Below are 20798 nucleotides of genomic sequence, written 5' to 3'. Positions count from 1 at the left end.
TTTTTTTAAATTTTGAAAAAAAAAGTTAGCCTCGTTTCTCATAATTCTGGACCGTGGGCTATAGCCCATATCGTACGGCATACTATAGCGCGCCGTTTTTCATCATTTTTGAAGATTTGAAAAAAATGACGAAATGACAAAAACGATGGGTTATAGCCCATGTTTTTTGAAATTTTGAAAAAAAAGTTAGCCTCGTTTCTCATCATTTTGGACCATGGGCTATAGCCCATATCGTACGGCATACTATAGCGCGCCGTTTTTCATCATTTTTGAGGATTTGAAAAAAATGACGAAATGACAAAAACGATGGGTTATAGCCCATGTTTTTTTAAATTTTGAAAAAAAAAGTTAGCCTCGTTTCTCATCATTTTGGACCGTGGGCTATAGCCCATATCGTACGGCATACTATAGCGCGCCGTTTTTCATCATTTTTGAAGATTTGAAAAAAATGACAAAATGACAAAAACGATGGGTTATAGCCCATGTTTTTTGAAATTTTGAAAAAAAAAGTTAGCCTCGTTTCTCATCATTTTGGACCGTGGGCTATAGCCCATATCGTACGGCATACTATAGCGCGCCGTTTTTCATCATTTTTGAGGATTTGAAAAAAATGACGAAATGACAAAAACGATGGGTTATAGCCCATGTTTTTTTTAATTTTGAAAAAAAAAGTTAGCCTCGTTTCTCATCATTTTGGACCGTGGGCTATAGCCCATATCGTACGGCATACTATAGCGCGCCGTTTTTCATCATTTTTGAAGATTTGAAAAAAATGACGAAATGACAAAAACGATGGGTTATAGCCCATGTTTTTTGAAATTTTGAAAAAAAAAGTTAGCCTCGTTTCTCATCATTTTGGACCGTGGGCTATAGCCCATATCGTACGGCATACTATAGCGCACCGTTTTTCATCATTTTTGAGGATTTGAAAAAAATGACGAAATGACAAAAACGATGGGTTATAGCCCATGTTTTTTGAAATTTTGAAAAAAAAGTTATCCTCGTTTCTCATCATTTTGGACCATGGGCTATAGCCCATATCGTACGGCATACTTTAGCGCGCCGTTTTTCATCATTTTTGAGGATTTGAAAAAAATGAAAAAATGAAAAAAAAATTCCCTTCGAGATAATCATGAAATTGGTACAGCTGGTATATGCCTGCCAAGGCAAGGCTACTGCAAGGTGGAAATCAATTGACACTATAATTGCATAAAACACAATTGCATTCAGCACACTATGTACAACTTTTTTTTTTTGTTATCAAATGTTTTTTATTTAAGACAATAAAATCACAATAAGACACGTTAACATCATAAATGACTAAAGAAAACAAAACACATAAACAACACAACAGCAAAAGCAAGAAACACAAAAACAAACAATCCCACCCACCCCTCCCCCCCCGAGACCAAAGATGCCACAAAATGTCAGTACTCTTACTACTGTGCAATGGGAACAAAAAATAAATAAATAATGATAATAATAATAAATAATAATAATAACGACTAAATCATGCCCGTAACCAAATCTGCAATACCAGACCAAATCTCGATGTTTTCCTCTTTTGCACCATGCAATCTTGCTGTAGACATTTCTAGATAAATGATGTCTATATAGGTCAAAGCCCATTGGCGAAATGACAATGTATGAGGTGGTTTCCATGCATCTTCTTTGCGGCCGTTACGCCAGCAAAGAAGACACTAATACGGGTATTATTTAATGGCAACTGGGATACATCATTTAATAAGAATAGAGATGGGGAGGGTGTGATGTTAATTTGTAGTATAATCGAAAGTTTAGCAGCAACCAGATTCCAAAATGTGAGGACAACCGGACACTCCCACACCATATGAAAGAATGTACCTATGGTGTTCGGAGTGCAGAAAGTGCAGTTGTGATTATTTAAAATCCGCATAGCACACAATCTGCGGGGGGTTAAGTATGTCCGATGAACAAAATTTAGATTAATTTGTTGATGATCAGGATTCCTAGAAGACAGGACAACATTAGACCACACTGTATCCCAGCTCCAATCTGGATCTAGATTTGGTATGTCATTCCTCCATACAGTATATCGACAGCCAAGGTCCCATAACTAGATTCTAATAAATAATCATACAATATGGAAACAAAACCTCTTGACCTAACATCACAGATAAGTCTATGCAAAGGGTGCATTGCAAGGGGGGTCTGCCATGGAACCCCATATGTCCTCATGGCAGTTCTCAATTGTAAATAGAAAAAAAAAGAGTTACCAGGCAAGTTAAAAATATCACATAAATTCTGGAAAGAACGTAAACCATTAACATCAAATAAATCACCCAAAGTATGAATCCCCTTGGAACTCCATCTGGGAAAACGAATAGGACGATTGTCCAAAAGCAAACCATCATTGTTGAACACTGGGGAAAACGAATTCCATTTCAAATCAATCTTGCGCACATTTTCAGCCGCTCTCCATACTGTTACTAACTGAGAAATGATTGGCCCAAAGCGAACTTTGCATTGACTATTCGTTATGAATAGATCAGATCTCTCAATTCAACAGGATGAACCAAACTCTCCTCAAGCTCTCGCCAACAGACATTTATAGTTGAGTCGAAATATCTTAAAAGGGGGCGAAGAGTGAAAGCCCAATAGTATAAGCCATCAGCTCTGGCCCGCTGTAACAAGGAAAGTTTGAGACGTTTCCTATTCCACACAAATTTAGATATAGCAGAATGAATCTTAGTCCAATACTGTGCTGGCGGTGGCAGTGGGAGCATAGAACTCACAAAATTAACCCTAGGGAGGACATTCATGATTGATACTCGAGCTCAAAGAGAGTTGGGCAATGACGACCATCTGTCTAAATCAAGACACATTTTATTCAAAGTGTCACTATAATTGTTTTTAACAGTAGCTTGAAGAGATGGGAACACATCTATGCCAAGATATTTAAATTTGTGTGTGTGTGTGTGTGTGTGTGTGTGTGTGTGTGTGTGTGTGTGTGTGTGTGTGTGTGTGTGTGTGTGTGTGTGTGAGATATATCCTCAGGGCTTGAATGAGATCAGCCGTCTATCCACCTCTGGCGTATCAACACTCTCAGGTGGCACAGCTAGAGAGAGGGAGAGAGAAAGAGAGAGAGAGAGAGAGAGAGAGAGAGAGAGAGAGAGGCAGTTGTGGATCAGTGATATCATGCCTCTCCTGATAAAAAACAAACATAGGCCTAGTTACAGAAATGTACAAGTCATCATAGAGACAACTATGGCTGTAATACCTTGGTCCTCCTCTGGGGGAAATATGGGGAGCGTTGTCGATTTACTGCACAAGTCGTCATCGTTGTCATCTGTCTCTGCAGGTCAAATTGTTGAACAATCGTACGCACGCACACACACGCTCGTGCGCACACACACACACACACACACACACACACACACACACACACACACAAATTCACCGAACAAGTAACTAACAAACTGTAATATGAGAAACTAACTAAGAGGCCTTCAGTCAGGTCAGGTCACCATATTTATAATCTATTATTTGAAAGGTAATGTATTTATGGTACCTTTATTTGCAGCAGCTAAAGCAACCTCAGAGACCCGGTCATAGTCATCCAATGGGCAAGGGGCATCTAGAGAGAGAGAAATCTTCATATTTTTTTTACTTTTTGTGTTTTTTCATAAATGAATGCCCTTACTTGAACACACTACTACAGCATCACATAAATGCATCAAAAGTAGAACATCTGCAAGCTCGAGCTTGTAGATCTGCTTCTTTGAATTTGAACGCTCAAAACTATAGCGTTTTGGAGATATGAGATCTCCACCCGACAGAGACGCTATATACATACCGTACATATAGTAATAGTATAGAATACATACCATCACGTGACTTCAGCTCAGCCATGGTGAGAAAAAGGTTGGGATGTTGTGACGTTTCTGCATTCTTGTCTATATTACAAAAACAATGCCACAAACAACAAAGCTTTATTTTTATTTTTAGGTATCCTCACGACAGATTAGGTTTTGTGTAACTCCTTTCATTGGTCAATTAACCACATCCTTCTTTCCTTTCCTTTCCTTTCCTTTCCTTTCCTTTCCTTTCCTTTCCTTTATTATTACCCATGATACATTATACATGATACATTATACATACAGTCAGAGCCAACACAAGCTGATTCTACCTGAAAACGTCTTATAATTAATAGTTTGTAAACAGTAATCATCCTAGGCTGGATTACCAGAAGGAAAATACATTTCTACAAAGAAATGGTTATGTTTAGCTATTAGATTAAAGTTGCATTTTAGGTACATCGTTTAATAATTGTAGTCATGGCCCATGAGTTTGGTAAGAGAAGGAAACAGGGATGTCAGTGACGGTTAGTAACTGATAATTTGACCTTGACCTCGAACTCCCAGATTCAGAGCTTGTAGAAATGTCTATATCTTGAATTTACATGAAAACATTATACTGAAGGATTCTGAGGATTCAGGATTCTGAGGATTCAGGAGCAAAACCTGGCTTGCAGGTTAGTCTCAGAACGATGCATCCGATACACACAACGAAAATTCCAAAGAAGAGACAGCCAGAGATGGAGAGAAGCACCCTTCTCTTCAGAACTATAAAGAGAGGAGAGAGAAACAAAAAAAGAAAGGGGGAGAAAATCAATAAGTCATTCTTTGCGTGATTCTGGTCTTAACTGAAAGTCAAATTCATAGTTGGTTATGGTGGGCCACAGTTCTACGACAAAGTGTGCATTATTAGGTTTTCTACTCACGGAGGTTCTTGGTCTTGAAAGCATCACTGCGGGTGGAGTAAGAGGGCCGTCCAAAGCGGATACCCTGGCAGGTGTACTGGCTCTGATCAGGGTCATCTTGGGGCGTGACTGTGAGGGTGTCAGAGGGACCCAGACTGTGTGCTTCTCTGAACCTGAATTGTTGGTGTTTTGGAGAGTTTTAAAACAGAATATAGGGCATGATGCTATACACGAGTAAGACGCGCGAACGCAGGAAGCGAACGCAGATCGTAAATTGCAATAACAATTAGAATAAACCAGTAAGACGCGCAAACGCGGGAAGCGAACGCAGCTCGTACATATTTGGGTTTTGGACGTATAGCTGCTTTGGGGACTCCTTATATGGTTATGGCTGAGTCATGGTGACGTAATCACTCAGCTCCATATATGGGCACAAAAGCGGGACAGACAGACACACACACAGACAGACATGATCTGCTAGGTCTCATAGTAAGTGCTCACTGCGTTCGCAATTACGAACCATGACTCAGCCATAAACATATAAGGAGTCCCCAAAGCAGCGATCACACTCATGTCACCATGACTCAGCCATAACCATATAAGGAGTCCCCAAAGCAGCTATACGTCCAAATATGGAGTGTGTTGCATGAATCACAAACAAATCAGTCAGCTCCATATATGGGCACAAAAGTCAAACAAATCACTCAGCTCCATATATGGGCACAAAGGGGGGACACACACACAGACAGACAGACAGACAGACACACAGACACACAGACAGACATGATCTGCTAGGTCTCATAGTAAGTGCTCACTGCATTCGCAATCAGGGGTGCCCATAAGGTAGATCGTGATCTACCAGTAGATCACAAAGGCTGTGCAGGTAGACCACATGAAATGGCACTAAAATATATAATTTAAATATAAAAACGATATATAAAAAGCCCCCTTTTGTACATGGGATAATATATTTGTTGGTGGGTAGCTCTTGTTTCGTGGCTGGTCAGATTGAATATAGCTCTCAAGTAAAAAATGCATGGTCACCCCTGCTATACATACTACAACCAGTAAGACGCGCAAACGCGGGAAGCGAACGCAGCTGAGACCCTGCAGATCATGTCTGTCTGTCTGTGTGTCTGTCCCGCTGTTACTGTATATGTGGACCTGGCCCCTTTTGTGCCCATATATGGAGCTGAGTGGACCTGGCCCCTTTTGTGCCCATATATGGAGCTGAGTGATTGCTGATGCAACACACTCCATATTTGGATAGCGGGACAGACACACAGACAGACAGACAGACAGACACACACAGACAGACATGATCTGCTAGGTCTCATAGTAAGTGCTCACTGCGTTCGCAACTACATAGGCTACTGTATAGATCATAGTTACCATGTGTAGTTCCACTCGTCTTGACTTCCCTTCACCTCACATCTGAACAACAGGCTATCCGTGGAGAAGACTTCTGACCAGCCAGTTAACAGGGTCATGACGGCCCTAGGACGCTCTGCTGACACAGCAGGAAATTGGGGTCAATAATCTGTTGAACAGCAGCATGCTTGCAGACACATTTAAGAAGGAAGGTTACTGACGCACGCTTACCTTGAGTGTCAAGGTTACGGGCCTCTGAGTATTCTGTGTGAAATTCTTTTGTCCCATGTCTTGTAGCTTTGCATTGATAATCCCCCTTGTTTGTTTGAGCAGCAGACCTGATGTAATGACTGTTTCCAGGAGTGAACAGCTGGGATTTATCTTTGTACCACTGATACTCCCATCCAGTGGAGACCCTAACTTCACAGCTGAAGTTCACAGAGTCTCCGGTGTGCATCACTTGGTACTCTGGAACCTGCGTCAGTACAGGTTTGGGCTTCTCATCTGAGGGTAAATTATGTAAATGATATGTTATAACAAATCACACTGCACACAGATTAAGAGCGTGTTAGAAATGAATGCAGTATAAATGGATACGTTGAGATATTTTGTAATAAATAAATCAACAAGTCAAGCAAAACAAACTTCTAAACTGTGCTCACCATGGACAAAGAGAATGAGTGTGTTGCTGGATTCAGTTTTGACAGGCCGGGTTTTGTGTTGTCCTCTACAGGTGTACGTTCCAGCATCTTCATGTTTAGCAGATGAAATGATGAGAGATGATCCCTCTGCTCCAGGGGACACAGTAATATGATCAGCACTGAGTTCATGTCCGTCTCTGTACCAGGTGTAGGTCCAATCAGAGCTTCCCTGAACTCTGCAGTGCATTTCCACTCTCTCAGCAGGGAACACATCGAGCCATGGAGTTTGCAGTGCCAGAGATGGAACAGGTATTTCTGCATAGGCAACAACATGGCATTATTATGCAAGTCCTACGATTGAATTCCCAGCCTTTCCATAATAGAATTTAACTGCATAGGCCTATACTTAGGCCTACCACCTATATACAGTAGTTCTTAAAACAGATATATTAACAGCGTTATTTAATATTAAAAAAATAATCTTACCAATTATATTAAGAGAAATGTTACTGCTCTCCTCTGCAAAAAATTCATGTTTGCTTCTTTTCCCCTTGCATGTATACATTCCACCATCAGAGGGAGCAGGAGAGCTGATGGTGTAGTAGGATTTACTGGAGTCAGAAGTGATGAGTTGTGTTCCATCTTTGAACCACAGATAGTCCCAGCCAGAGGACACGTCAACTTCACATCTGAAAGTCACTGACTCTCCAACATACACCTGATCAAAGCCAGGATGAGGATCCTTCCTTAATGTTGACTTGGGTCTGTTTTCTAAATCAGAAAGTACAGCAACAACCCATCATCACAAACTCGGTCTCTGAGTCGAGCAAACTTCAAAAACATACTTTGTATTGGGGAATAGTGACATAATTTAACTGCTATCTTCCCTCTTGATATGTTAGCATTACAACCGATGACAGATGTAAGTAATAACTACTTCTGCTGCACTGATATTAGATTATATTAGCACTGGCATTACAGTAAGTGCTGTCTCTTATCTGATCAGATAATAAAATATATGATTTCCAATCTGGCTAATGCGTAACTGGTAAAAACTCACGGTGAACAGTGATTTTAGCAGAGTTGCTGGGTCCAGAGCCGATGTTCCTGGTTTTAGGGTGACTTTTACAGGTGTAGAGACCTTGATGCGTTTGTGTGGCTGAGAGGATGGTGAGTGACACTCCCTCTGCACCCAGGGACACAGCTGAGCCTCCACTGAGTCTCTCTGTATTTCTGTACCATGTATAGGTCCAGTCAGAGCTGTCTGGAACCCCACAGCTCAACTCCACAGTCTCAGAGGGAAACACGTCTGACCATGGAGTCATTAGCTTCAGAGTTGGAACAGGGACAGCTAAGAGGAAACGGGTGATTGTGATTTTTCTGTACCCATATTTATGCTGTTTCATTTAAACATTGTCGAGACTATTAAATTATTATGAGAGTCCATGTCATCAGATTACAGTATAGTGTCAGAGTATAATACAATGATATGCTGGTATTCAAAGAGAGAAATATCAGATTTACTTATTTTTTGGCTCACCAGATATCTGTAGAGTCTGATCCTCGCTGTAGTCTGTATTGAATGTTGCTGTGCCTCTTTTGGCCATGCACTTATAAATACCACTGTCTGATGAAGTAGCTAAGCTGATGTTGTAACTATTGCTGCTGTTTGATAGTGGTCTTCCATCTTTGTACCAAAGATACTCCCAGCCAGTGGAAACATCAACTTTACAACCAAAGGACACTGGCTCTCCAATGTACATCTTCTCAACACTTGGATATTGAGTCATTGAGGGCTTTGGCTTGTTGGCTAAAATGTTTAAAGGAAAATGTTTATTTTGTAGTGTCAGAAATAAGTACTGTTACCGCTTGTGCAGTGCAATATTGTAATCAGAAATCAACGAGTCAAGCAAAACAAACTGCTAAACTGTGCTCACCATGGACGAAGAGAATGAGTGTGTTGCTGGATTCAGTTTTGACAGGCCGGGTTTTGTGTTGTCCTCTACAGGTGTACGTTCCAGCATCTTCATGTTTAGCAGATGAAATGATGAGAGATGATCCCTCTGCTCCAGGGGACACACTAATATGATCAGCACTGAGTTCATGTCCGTCTCTGTACCAGGTATAGGTCCAATCAGAGCTTCCATGAACTCCGCAGTGCATTTCCACTCTCTCAGCAGGGAACACATCGAGCCATGGAGTTTGCAGTGCCAAAGAGGGAACAGGAATTTCTGCATAGGCAACAACATGGCATTATTATGCAAGTCCTACGATTTAACTCCCATCATTTCCATAATATAATTTAACTGCATACTTAGGCTTACCACCTATATAGTTCTTAAAACAGATATATTAACAGCGTTATTTAAAATATTTAATATTTAAAAAATAATCTTACCAATTATATTAAGAGAAATGTTACTGCTCTCCTCTGCAAAGAATTCATGTTTGCTTCTTTTCCCCTTGCATGTATACATTCCACCATCAGAGGGAGCAGGAGAGCTGATGGTGTAGTAGGATTTACTGGAGTCAGAAGTGATGAGTTGTGTTCCATCTTTGAACCACAGATAGTCCCAGCCAGAGGACACGTCAACTTCACATCTGAAAGTCACTGACTCTCCAACATACATCTGATCAAAGCCAGGATGAGGATCCTTCCTTAATGTTGACTTGGGTCTGTTTTCTAAATCAGAAAGTACAGCAACAACCCATCATCACAAACTCGGTCTCTGAGTCGAGCACACTTCAAAAACATACTTTGTATTGGGGAATAGTGACATAATTTAACTGCTATCTTCCCTCTTGATATGTTAGCATTACAACCGATGACAGATGTAAGTAATAACTACTTCTGCTGCACTGATATTAGATTATATTAGCACTGGCATTACAGTAAGTGCTGTCTCTTATCTGATCAGATAATAAAATATATGATTTCCAATCTGGCTAATGCGTAACTGGTAAAAACTCACGGTGAACAGTGATTTTAGCAGAGTTGCTGGGTCCAGAGCCGATGTTCCTGGTTTTAGGGTGACTTTTACAGGTGTAGAGACCTTGATGCGTTTGTGTGGCTGAGAGGATGGTGAGTGACACTCCCTCTGCACCCAGGGACACAGCTGAGCCTCCACTGAGTCTCTCTGTATTTCTGTACCATGTATAGGTCCAGTCAGAGCTGTCTGGAACCCCACAGCTCAACTCCACAGTCTCAGAGGGAAACACGTCTGACCATGGAGTCATTAGCTTCAGAGTTGGAACAGGGACAGCTAAGAGGAAACGGGTGATTGTGATTTTTCTGTACCCATATTTATGCTGTTTCATTTAAACATTGTCGAGACTATTAAATTATTATGAGAGTCCATGTCATCAGATTACAGTATGGTGTCAGAGTATAATACAATGATATGCTGGTATTCAAAGAGAGAAATATCAGATTTACTTATTTTTTGGCTCACCAGATATCTGTAGAGTCTGATCCTCGCTGTAGTCTGTATTGAATGTTGCTGTGCCTCTTTTGGCCTTGCACTTATAAGTACCACTGTCTGATGAAGTAGCTAAGCTGATGTTGTAACTATTGCTGCTGTTTGATAGTGGTCTTCCATCTTTGTACCAAAGATACTCCCAGCCAGTGGAAACATCAACTTTACAACCAAAGGACACTGGCTCTCCAATGTACATCTTCTCAACACTTGGATATTGAGTCATTGAGGGTTTTGGCTTGTTGGCTAAAATGTTTAAAGGAAAATGTTTATTTTGTAGTGTCAGAAATAAGTACTGTTACCGCTTGTGCAGTGCAATATTGTAATCAGAAATCAACGAGTCAAGCAAAACAAACTGCTAAACTGTGCTCACCATGGACGAAGAGAATGAGTGTGTTGCTGGATTCAGTTTTGACAGGCCGGGTTTTGTGTTGTCCTCTACAGGTGTACGTTCCAGCATCTTCATGTTTAGCAGATGAAATGATGAGAGATGATCCCTCTGCTCCAGGGGACACACTAATATGATCAGCACTGAGTTCATGTCCGTCTCTGTAGGTATAGGTCCAATCAGAGCTTCCCTGAACTCCGCAGTGCATTTCCACTCTCTCAGCAGGGAACACATCGAGCCATGGAGTTTGCAGTGCCAAAGAGGGAACAGGAATTTCTGCATAGGCAACAACATGGCATTATTATGCAAGTCCTACGATTTAACTCCCATCATTTCCATAATATAATTTAACTGCATACTTAGGCTTACCACCTATATAGTTCTTAAAACAGATATATTAACAGCGTTATTTAAAATATTTAATATTTAAAAAATAATCTTACCAATTATATTAAGAGAAATGTTATTGCTCTCCTCTGCAAAGAATTCATGTTTGCTTCTTTTCCCCTTGCATGTATACATTCCACCATCAGAGGGAGCAGGAGAGCTGATGGGGTAGTAGGATTTACTGGAGTCAGAAGTGATGAGTTGTGTTCCGTCTTTGAACCACAGATAGTCCCAGCCAGAGGACACGTCAACTTCACATCTGAAGGTCACTGACTCTCCAACATACATCTGATCAAAGCCAGGATGAGGATCCTTCCTTAATGTTGACTTGGGTCTGTTTTCTAAATCAGAAAGTACAGCAACAACCCGTCACATTACCATGTAGTAATGCTCAATATAAAAGTGTGGGTAAAACCCACTAATAAAAAAACATTCAATGTTCTTACGTAGTGTATTTTTGTTATGCACCTGGCCTAACCAAATACTACATTATTACAAAGTATGATGTCTAATGTCTTACAGCAGACTGCTGAGATATACTGACATGTAATATAATTATTAGAAACTCACGGTGAACGGTGATGTCAGCAGAGTTGCTGGGTCCAGAGCCGATGTTCCTGGTTTTATGGTGACTTTTACAGGTGTAGAGACCTTGATGTGTTTGTGTGGCTGAGAGGATGGTGAGTGACATTCCCTCTGAACCCAGGGACACAGCTGAGCCTCCACTGAGTCTCTCTGTATTTCTGTACCATGTATAGGTCCAGTCAGAGCTGTCTGGAACCCCACAGCTCATATCCACTCTCTCAGTGGGAAACGCATCTGACCATGGAGTCATTAGCTTCAGAGCTGGAACAGGAATATCTGAAAATAAAATAGTCATGTTGACTTTTCTGTATTCATAGTTACAGTTTCCGGTTTCAATTAAGCAATATGTAACCCTTCTAAATTGTGAGAGGAAACGCTATACTCCAGATTATTGTGTTAACGTAAAAGTATCAATACTGCAATATAGAAATACTCCCTAAATGTCCGGAATTCAACATTTACTTGAGTAAAAGTACAAAAGTATACTAGCTTCAAAATGTACTTTAAGTATACCAAAAGTAAGCGTAAAAGTATCCATTATCATCAGAATGTTTTGTTTCAAGTTTTCAAATCTACAAGCTCACAATGCGTTGCATTCATTATTGTTATTATTGTTGCTATCATCTCACCAATGACAGCCAATGATGTATCATTGCTAAATGCAGAGAGTTCCTCTCCTCCTTTGATTCGGCAGCGGTATGTTCCATCGTCAGCAGGGGCAGCAGAGTTAATGGTATATCGGGTTGAAGTTGGTTCAGCAGAATGTAGAGGTGTTCCTTGGTTGTTATGGAACCACTCATATGTCCAGTCTGGAGTACTGCCTGTAGCATCACAGTTCAGATGAACCCTCTCCCCACGGTAGATGTGGGCAGCAGGGGGATCCACAGACAAAGCTGGAGTTACACTGGACATTGGTGGCAGAGTGGTCATGGGAAGGTCATTGAGTGTTGTAGCTGGGGAAATTGATGGTATACAGAGGGGACAAGGGTTAGATCACAGCAAACGCAGAACTTCAATGTTCATGCATTAGAAAGCCAGTAAGAGGAACCTATGTGGAGACTGGGAGGAACCAGCTAGGGCTAAATGTGAAGCTGATAAAACCAGAAAACCGCATCTATCTAAATTTCTAAAATAACTTTAACTGATAAATTAAATATTATATTAGATTGATTGATTGATTTAGTCCCTTGTTTGTGCCGAATCTGGGTTGCACATGGTTTGCTGAACTCCCTCTGGTGTTGTGGGTGTGGACTTAATTGACATTAAGGTAGTATTTAGACAGGTACATGGGTATCTTGGTGGTGTATCGAATCTTGTGGACCAGACCCATTGCAAGATGCTGTACTCTGTCGTCAACCCTAAGCCATTCCAGCCTGTCAAAGTGGGCAGGGGTGAGGTGGGTTCGGGGAGTGAGGCCAAGTAGTAGCCTGACCAGTTTCTTTTGGGAAGTCTGGAGCCTATAGTTTGAAGGGCCTTTGAGGTGCTGTGGTACCAGGAGGTGCATGCATAGTGGAAGAAACCTTGTACGAGGGCTCCTGTTAGGGTCTTCAAGGTGTTTTTGTTGACCAGTGAGGAGATCCTGTATAGGAATCTTGTTTTTTGGTTGACTTTTTTGATTACGTTAGTGGCCATTTTATCACTAGGTAGGTAATTTCATCTTTTCGTGTGATAATATTGTCACCCACTCTAATCAATAAGTGATCAGCCTTGCTGAGATTACTATTTGAACCAAAGAGAATGGATTCAGTTCTTCCCATGTGTAGAGATAGTTGGTTATCAGCGAGCCTGGTGCAGATTCTACCGAACTCAGAGCATTTTCAACCTGCAGCTTGTTCCTGTCCGAGACCAGTGCTGAGTCATCTGCGAACAGGAACAAGTTGCAGTCACAAGCGGATGTTAATGTCGTTAACATATATTAGGAACAGTGAAGACTCTATGTGCCTTACTGTTTATAAAATAGAATAGGCCTATGTCCCTTATCAAAAGGGTCATGCAACATTTATATGTTAGGCTGAACAACGGTTTCAGTCTCTTGTAATGTAATCAAATTCCAAATGTATTTCAATTGCAGTCTCTTCAAGTCTCTGCATGGTTTCTGCTGTTTCAAGAAAGAGTGGTTAAGCAGGCCACATTAAGAGAAAACCAAGGATAAGTCTGCTGTATTGTTTTTGTTTGGTTGACTATATGTCGTAGAACTAGAAAAGGTTAAAAGAATCACACCTGTGTGAACTGAGTGGTGCAACTCCCCTCTCCCCCTGCCTATCTCTCTCTGTCTCTCTCTCTCTCTCTCTCTTTCTCTCTCTCTGGCACAACAGCACCACTTTTTCCCCTACTGGTACTTATAGTCACATAGTCACAAAGGTTAGGACGGACATTGCTGTTCCTTGGAGTGGTTGCACCACTCAAAAAAGGGGGGGGGGGGAATTAAACAGAAGCTCACTTCTGTTTTAGTTGCTCTCATTGTAAAAATGTGGTTGGATGTGTTTTTTGATCATGCTGATTTTTTTCTAGTAAGAAAAAACAAAAAAGAAGCAACCCACATTTCAGTATTAAATGTCACATATATATTTCAATTGCAATTTACAATTTAGGCATTTAGCAGGTGTTCTTATCCAGAGTGATTTAAAAGTAATTTTAACTGTAGACTATATAAAAAAAAACTAACGTGCAGGATAGGTAAATAATGAAATCATGAACCTACAACATCTGTGTACTAGTGTAAGATACTGTGACGTGAACAGAGATAGCAATAGTACAGTGTGAATCATAGAGATGGTCTCAATAACATCTGTGTTGGCTACTACTGGCTTCATGAACACCCTTACAGTGCTGACATTAATGCCTGTGTGTTTATACTGTACTACAACAATACTAACCTTCAATACAACAAGCTGTTGATTATACCTTTGGTATATCTACACTATATACATTATTTTACTCTTTACATGTCTGTGTTCATGTGTGTTTAACAGCAACAACCATTTAAACAGATACTCTGACCTTTAGCTCTGTTACATAATCTGCTATTTGGCAAATTTGAACATTTGTCATTATTGTAATGACAAATGACATGCTTTGATTATTGTTTGGGTGCCTGTCTGTTTAAATTGTGCATGTCTCAGAGAATTGTGTGTCTCAATAACTGCTATTAAAAATCATTACAATCCGCAACATACACCTACTGTATAGAAGATTATTTAAAATAGAATTAACAGAATCAGACCGTACCATTTTCATTTGCATCCTGGCCTGTACAAAGAGCAGCCAACACTGTTGAAAAAAAAGGGAACAGAATTCAGAGTTGGTTCAAGGTTATCTTTATTTGTCTTGGAGACAGAGTCACAGCTGCATACAAATAACAGACACGTTCACATACGAAAAGAAAAAACACCATGAAACACCCACATACACAAAACAGAGATATTGCACACATTCCCTTGATAAAGTGCAACTATATCATTAAAGTGCATTCGGCAATCCCTGATTGAGCATTTTAGTTGACAGGGGAACAAAAGAGTGTTTAAATCTATTATATACACATCGTGGAGTTCTATACCTCCTACCGGATGGCATTAGCTCGTACTCTCGGTACAGTACAGTAGAGTACAGTAGAGTAATACAATACAAGTTCCTTTTTATGACTAAAGAGATGGGCACTAATACCTGAAAAATAAATTACTGTTCAAATATTAGCATATATAATGTTTAAATTAATTTAAGTGTCAGTGATTTATTTATTTATTTATTTTTAGTCACAAAAAAATTATAAAATTGTTACAAAGAGCAACTTCCTAAGAAACACAACTTACATATGATGCTGAAGGCCTTGATAAACCACATTTTTCATTGAGGTTTGCATGCCATATGCAAAGAAAGATGGTGATGGATGCACGGCCGCAGGACAGTGTGGTAAGTTAGTATGATTTGGCAAGAGTATAGGGTTGTGTGTTTAGTTCATGTTTAAACTTGCTAGTTTCCTGTGTAGCAGCTTTCCTGTTTCACTTGCATATGCCCTTTTTTTCTTTCTTTTTTGCAAAAGGAAATGTGTTGGTTAACCGCAGAAGTTTAACATGCATGCACAATAATGTCCATACATGTACATTTTGTACTACTACTGAGGAAATCTGTATATGTTTCTTTTCCCTTTATGATTAATTCCTGTTCTGTTCTTTAACTACCGGTATATAGAAGTGTCTATTTGTATGTCTCTAAATGTTTTGATAAATTGAACATGGCGGACCCTCTTGTAAACAAGTGTAATGCTTAATTGGGTCGTCCACTCACAGTTAAGTCTTTGTATTGAGTTTGTGCTTGAAATGTACTGTAATTCTGCAAACTGTTAATAAATATTTCAATCAATCAATCTACATAGGTAGGATATTGGTGGAATGGCGGTTTAAGTGGTTCAATGTCTGACACACATTATGAATCCAACATACCCATACTGGTAGCTATCTATGAAGCTATGAAAAAGTTTAATCTGCAACACAATTTTATTCAGTTTTGATTGATTGATTGAAGTAGCCTATTTATTAACAGTTTGGAGTAGCCTACATTTCAAGCACAACTCAATACAAAAAACTGTTAACTGTGGACGACACCATAAAGCATTACACTTCCACGAATTTCAATTAATCAGAACATTTAGAGACGTATACATACACCAATCAAAAACAGGAAATTATCATAAAAGGAGGTAAAAGTACTGTACTGTATGTGGTGCTGCTTCATCTCTCTCTCTCTCTCTCTCTCTCTGCTAAGGGGTCCTTGGGCTGAACAATATCGAAGACCCCTGCCTTAGTGAGTTAATTCACAATGAGAAAGGGGCATAGTGGAGAGCATGAAATAATGTTTTAGCATTTTGTGAATTCATGATCAATTTACGCAAAGTCACAGTTAAAACTTATGGTCCTATTTTCATCACTTCTTTACCCCACGTCTTTGCATGGTTTTTCTCTCTTTATTTTCTTTACTATCTTCAAAAACATTTAAAAACTAGCCGATCTACATTGACACATTGTGAGCTAATTGTAAACCTTTTTCAAAATAGTAAAAATAAATGGCAAAGGTAGTAATAAAGGACCTCTTGCTGCAGCAGAGAGCCCAGCTGTCAATCATTAGTCTTGTTTTGCCCCCTGCAACGGCCCCTCGTGTTTTACCAGACAGTCAGTGAGCTGCCCTGCCCAAACCGTGACACCCATGGCCTGTTTGATGATTCATCTGCAGACGTAAGTCCTTTTTAAAGCAACTGACTGACACTCACAAGTGCTTTAAACTTTAACGCATCTTTAAAGTTTAAAGCAGCGATTCTCAGCCTTTTAATTAGTGAGTTAATTCGCAATGAGAAAGGGGCACAGACACAGTGTAGATGTAGAGCATGTATATGTTTAGCATTTTTTTAATTCATGATCTCAGTGATATATATCACTGAGATAATGAATTTGTAAAATGCAAAGAATATTGCAGGGTTTTAATTAGTTACCGGCACCCAGTGATATTATTTTTTCTTGCAAATGAAAATGAGCTTGAGCTCTTGCCTGAGTGACTGTGATCATATCATGCAACCACATTACTACTTCCACCCGACACCTTCCTGTTGTCACAGTATAGTATGTATGTACACAGAAATGACACTCAACCTGTAGCCTCCACTATAATACATTTAGACACTTTTAGTTGTGCCATCATCATCTATAGAATATCAATGCATGTTTTTGATTGAATACTTTAACAGTTTATTTATTATTAACAGTATCCAAGTTTGCAAAAGGTACAGTGGTACAATTATACATGCAGATAAAGAATGCTAAAAGGATGACACAAAAAACCCAGAGGACTTGTTTCCATTCAATTCATCAAGACAAGTCAAGTTTGTTGTGCTGTAAACAAGATAGTGTGATTTTATTTAATACAGCCATGCAATACTTTGTCAGTGTATGCCTTGCATTGTGGAAGGGAAGTCAGTCTAAAGATCTTGACTCTCTTTCTGGAACATTTTGTTCTCAGCGGAAAGGATGCTACAAAAGGCCTCTTCAGGTTTTGATATTAAGTAGCATACACATTATGAACATTACATGTCTGAAATAATTTAATGTTTATTATTTTGTAGTTTGATATTTCATTTAGCAAGATCCAATGTGCTTGAGAAACTATCACTGGCAGTGACTCACCCGGATTAATTTATGTTGGCAAAAAAGAGATTTCAACTACTTTTTACTACTAGGACTGTAGTGTAGTGTAGTGTAGTGTTATGCACATTTATAATAATTATTAAAATAATAATAATAAATTAATATTTTAAATTTGGGGGATATCTTTCACAATAATAAATAAAATATGTTCTAGACATTCTAATGATTAAAAAAAAGTTATTTTACTTACTTTTATCAGGGTTAAAGGCCAAAGGTCATAGGTTCAAAATTCCATTTGTGTGAATTTCAGCCTCTGTGGCTATTTATATGCAAATATCATGACCAATGGCATTGCAATGAACATCAATTATGACGTTTAGTTGAAAAAAATATGAATTAATATAAATATGTTGTAGTATTGCGTTGCAGGGATAAACATATCACACAGCATCAACATGGTCTCTTAAATCATATACCTTTTGAATATTTATGGTGTGGCAAACAAATAAAATAAGAATATTGACATCTGGTGTTTAGCCAAATAATTGAAGCATTATACAAGTGAACTCAGCACAGTATTGTACTGTACATGAACATTAATTTCAGTGCTTATTAAAATGGTGGCGTATGATATGATATTTCTTTGAACAATTGCGTGCTGCCAAACCGGGTGCAGGCTTTAGTTCCGACATACTATTGATCCGAAACCTCAATCCTAACCTAACCCTAACCGCAAGCACGGGAGCAGCGCATGTCGGACCATCGCTTTTTCGCATCGCATCGCATGTCCCCCCCGCTTCGGATCTTCGGTGTGTCGGAAAAGTGTGCGCACCCCGCCAAACCTGACACACTGGGTGTATCAGCTTTTATCAGAAGGCGGGTTCCAGGGATAAAATGTGTTGGTGAACCTCATTCAGACATTCGTCATCATGAACATGAACTTGTCATTTCCAGTATTACAAGCAAAACAAGGGGGGGAAACTGAATTATATGTGATAATTGTCAGGGTATAATGACTGCAGTCAGTATTGAAGGACAACTAAGTAAATCTAAATCTACATTTATCCTCACTGCTTGAATGAAATCAGGCCCCCATTTCCATCTGTCATATGAGTGCTCTCAGATAGCAGAGCTAGAGAGAGAGAAAGAGATGTGGATCAGTGATATGCCTCTTGTATGTACAGAAATGTGAAAGTCATCTTCGAGAGAAAACATAAGATGTCTGATTGTCTGTAATACCTTGATCCTCTGGGGAGGTTGTGGGGAGCGGTGTTGATTCACTGCAAATGTCTTCATGGTCATCTGTCTCTGTTGGGCCAATTTTTTTAACAATAGCACACAAACACACAATATTGCATGAAAATGTAATATGAGACATTTATCAAGAGACAAGTCGCAAGACAGTGTTGTGTGCCGAAAATAGCCGACCTACAAGCTCATAGATCTGCTATTCTCTCCCATTTCTCAATGTTTGACACCATCACACAACGGAGCAAAAATGATGATCTCTATCTTGTATAAATAATATCTTTATACCTTTATTTGAAGCAATGAGTGCAACCTCAGTGACACGGTCATAGTCATCCAATGGGCAAGGGGCATCTGTAGCATAGAGGACAAGTCTTAACAAAGACCACACACACACACACACACACACACACACACACACACACACACCATCCATCACGTGTCTTCATACAGCATCACACAATTTATCAAAAGTAGCACATCTGCAACCTCGAGCTTGTAGAGCTGCAACTTTTGAATTTGAATCCTGAAAAGTAACAGTTTTGGAGTTATGAGGTCTCCACCCAACAGAGACGATTCAGTATAGGTTACATACCATCACGTGTCTTCAGCTCAGCCATGGTTAGGAAAAGATTGGGCTCTTCTGACGGTTCTGCATTCTTGTCTGTGAGAGTTGAAAATAATAACTGTTGCCTTTTGTCCTTTTCTTGTTTTACCCATGATGCAGTACGCTGGTGTTGTTTGACCTCAAACCAGATTTAGAACTTTAGAACGGATTATTGGTATAACATAATTATACTGAAAGATGAGGAGGATAAAGACCAACACCTGGTCTGTGGGTTATTCTTAGAGCGATGCATCCGATAAAGACAACGACAATTCCAAAGAAGAGACAACCAGAGATGGAGAGAAGCACCCTTCTCTTCAGAACTATAAAGACGGGAGAGACACAGAGAACAAAGGGAAAGAAAATCATATATGATTCTGGTGTTCAAGTCTAATTCATAACATGTGTCATGTCAGTTATTTGTGGTGAGCGACAATCATTTGACAAAGTACAAATTAGGTTTTCTACTAACGGAGGTTCTTGGTCTTGAAAGCATCACTGGGGGTGGAGTAAGAGGGCCGTCCAAAGCGGATACCCTGGCAGGTGTACTGGCTCTGATCAGGGTCATCTTGGGGCGTGACTGTGAGGGTGTCAGAGGGACCCAGACTGTGTGCTTCTCTGAACCTGCATTTGTTGGTGTGTTTTAAGAGTGATGCAATGGGACATATACAGTACTTACTGGATACCACTGTTACACTTGAACATGCTTGGATATATAGATCGTACCATGTGTAGTTCCACTGGTCTTGGCTTCCCTTCACCTCACATCTGAGCTCCAGACTATCAGTGTAGAAGACTTCTGACCAGCCAGCTAACAGGGTCATGACGGCCCACGGACGCACTGCAGACACAGCAGGAGAATGACGTTAACGCTGTCAACAGATGCATACTCACAGATGCATTTAAGATGGAAAAGGAAAGGTTATTTTATGCTTACCTTGAATCTCAAGGTTACGGGTCTCTGAGAATTCTGTACATAGTTTCTTGCCTCTCGTAGCTTTGCATTGATACGCCCCCTTGTTTGTTTGAGCAGCAGAGCTGATGGAATGACTGTTTCCAGAAGTGAGCAGTGGTATTTTATCTTTGTACCACTGATACTTCCATCCAGAGGATACCGTAACTTCACAGCTGAAGTCCACAAATTCTCCAATGTACATCACCGTGTACTCTGGAACTTGCTTCAGTGCAGCTTTGGGCATCTCATCTGGGTTATATAATTAATA

The 20798-nt window shown here is 39.8% G+C and overlaps 1 protein-coding gene across 2 annotated transcripts; it reads right to left on the bottom strand.

Annotated features, from left to right (window-relative positions):
* Positions 1-1424: 1424 nt before the first annotated feature.
* LOC308315607 (basement membrane-specific heparan sulfate proteoglycan core protein-like) lies at positions 1425-15551 on the bottom strand. Of its 2 annotated transcripts, XM_080763679.1 has the most exons (22): positions 15399-15551; positions 14818-14859; positions 12219-12542; positions 11575-11865; positions 11061-11345; positions 10603-10893; positions 10206-10475; positions 9726-10016; positions 9152-9436; positions 8691-8984; positions 8294-8563; positions 7814-8104; positions 7240-7524; positions 6775-7068; positions 6344-6616; positions 6134-6248; positions 4763-4914; positions 4503-4604; positions 3867-3935; positions 3551-3616; positions 3260-3334; positions 1425-3097 (listed from the first exon to the last, which is right to left on the bottom strand). In XM_080763679.1, the coding sequence occupies exons 1-22, from the start codon at positions 15427-15429 to the stop codon at positions 3033-3035; spliced, it is 4461 nt and encodes a 1486-aa protein (XP_080619805.1). In that variant the 5' UTR covers positions 15430-15551; the 3' UTR covers positions 1425-3032. The 2 variants fall into 2 exon arrangements, with proteins under 2 accessions (XP_080619805.1, XP_080619806.1); XM_080763680.1 differs by lacking the exons at positions 7240-7524; positions 7814-8104 and having other exon boundaries at positions 6775-6900.
* Between the last annotated feature and the right edge of the window lie 5247 nt (positions 15552-20798).

This window comes from Protomyctophum bolini (genome assembly GCF_963924005.1).
Source record: "Protomyctophum bolini genome assembly, chromosome: 5".
In the NCBI taxonomy this organism is placed as follows: Eukaryota; Metazoa; Chordata; class Actinopteri; order Myctophiformes; family Myctophidae; genus Protomyctophum; species Protomyctophum bolini.
This window is presented reverse-complemented; position numbering and strand designations above follow the sequence as displayed.

What these genes read in the sequence shown, in the direction of transcription:
- LOC308315607 (XM_080763679.1), bottom strand. Translation starts at nt 15,429, where the DNA reads ATGTGGTTTATCAAGGCCTTCAGCATCATAT. An exon ending in CCGTAACCTTGACACTCAAG is followed by an intron (nt 6,249 to 6,343) that starts GTAAGCGTGCGT and finishes CTGTGTCAGCAG; the next exon opens with AGCGTCCTAGGGCCGTCATG. An exon ending in TTTCAAGACCAAGAACCTCC is followed by an intron (nt 4,605 to 4,762) that starts GTGAGTAGAAAA and finishes CTCTCTTTATAG; the next exon opens with TTCTGAAGAGAAGGGTGCTT.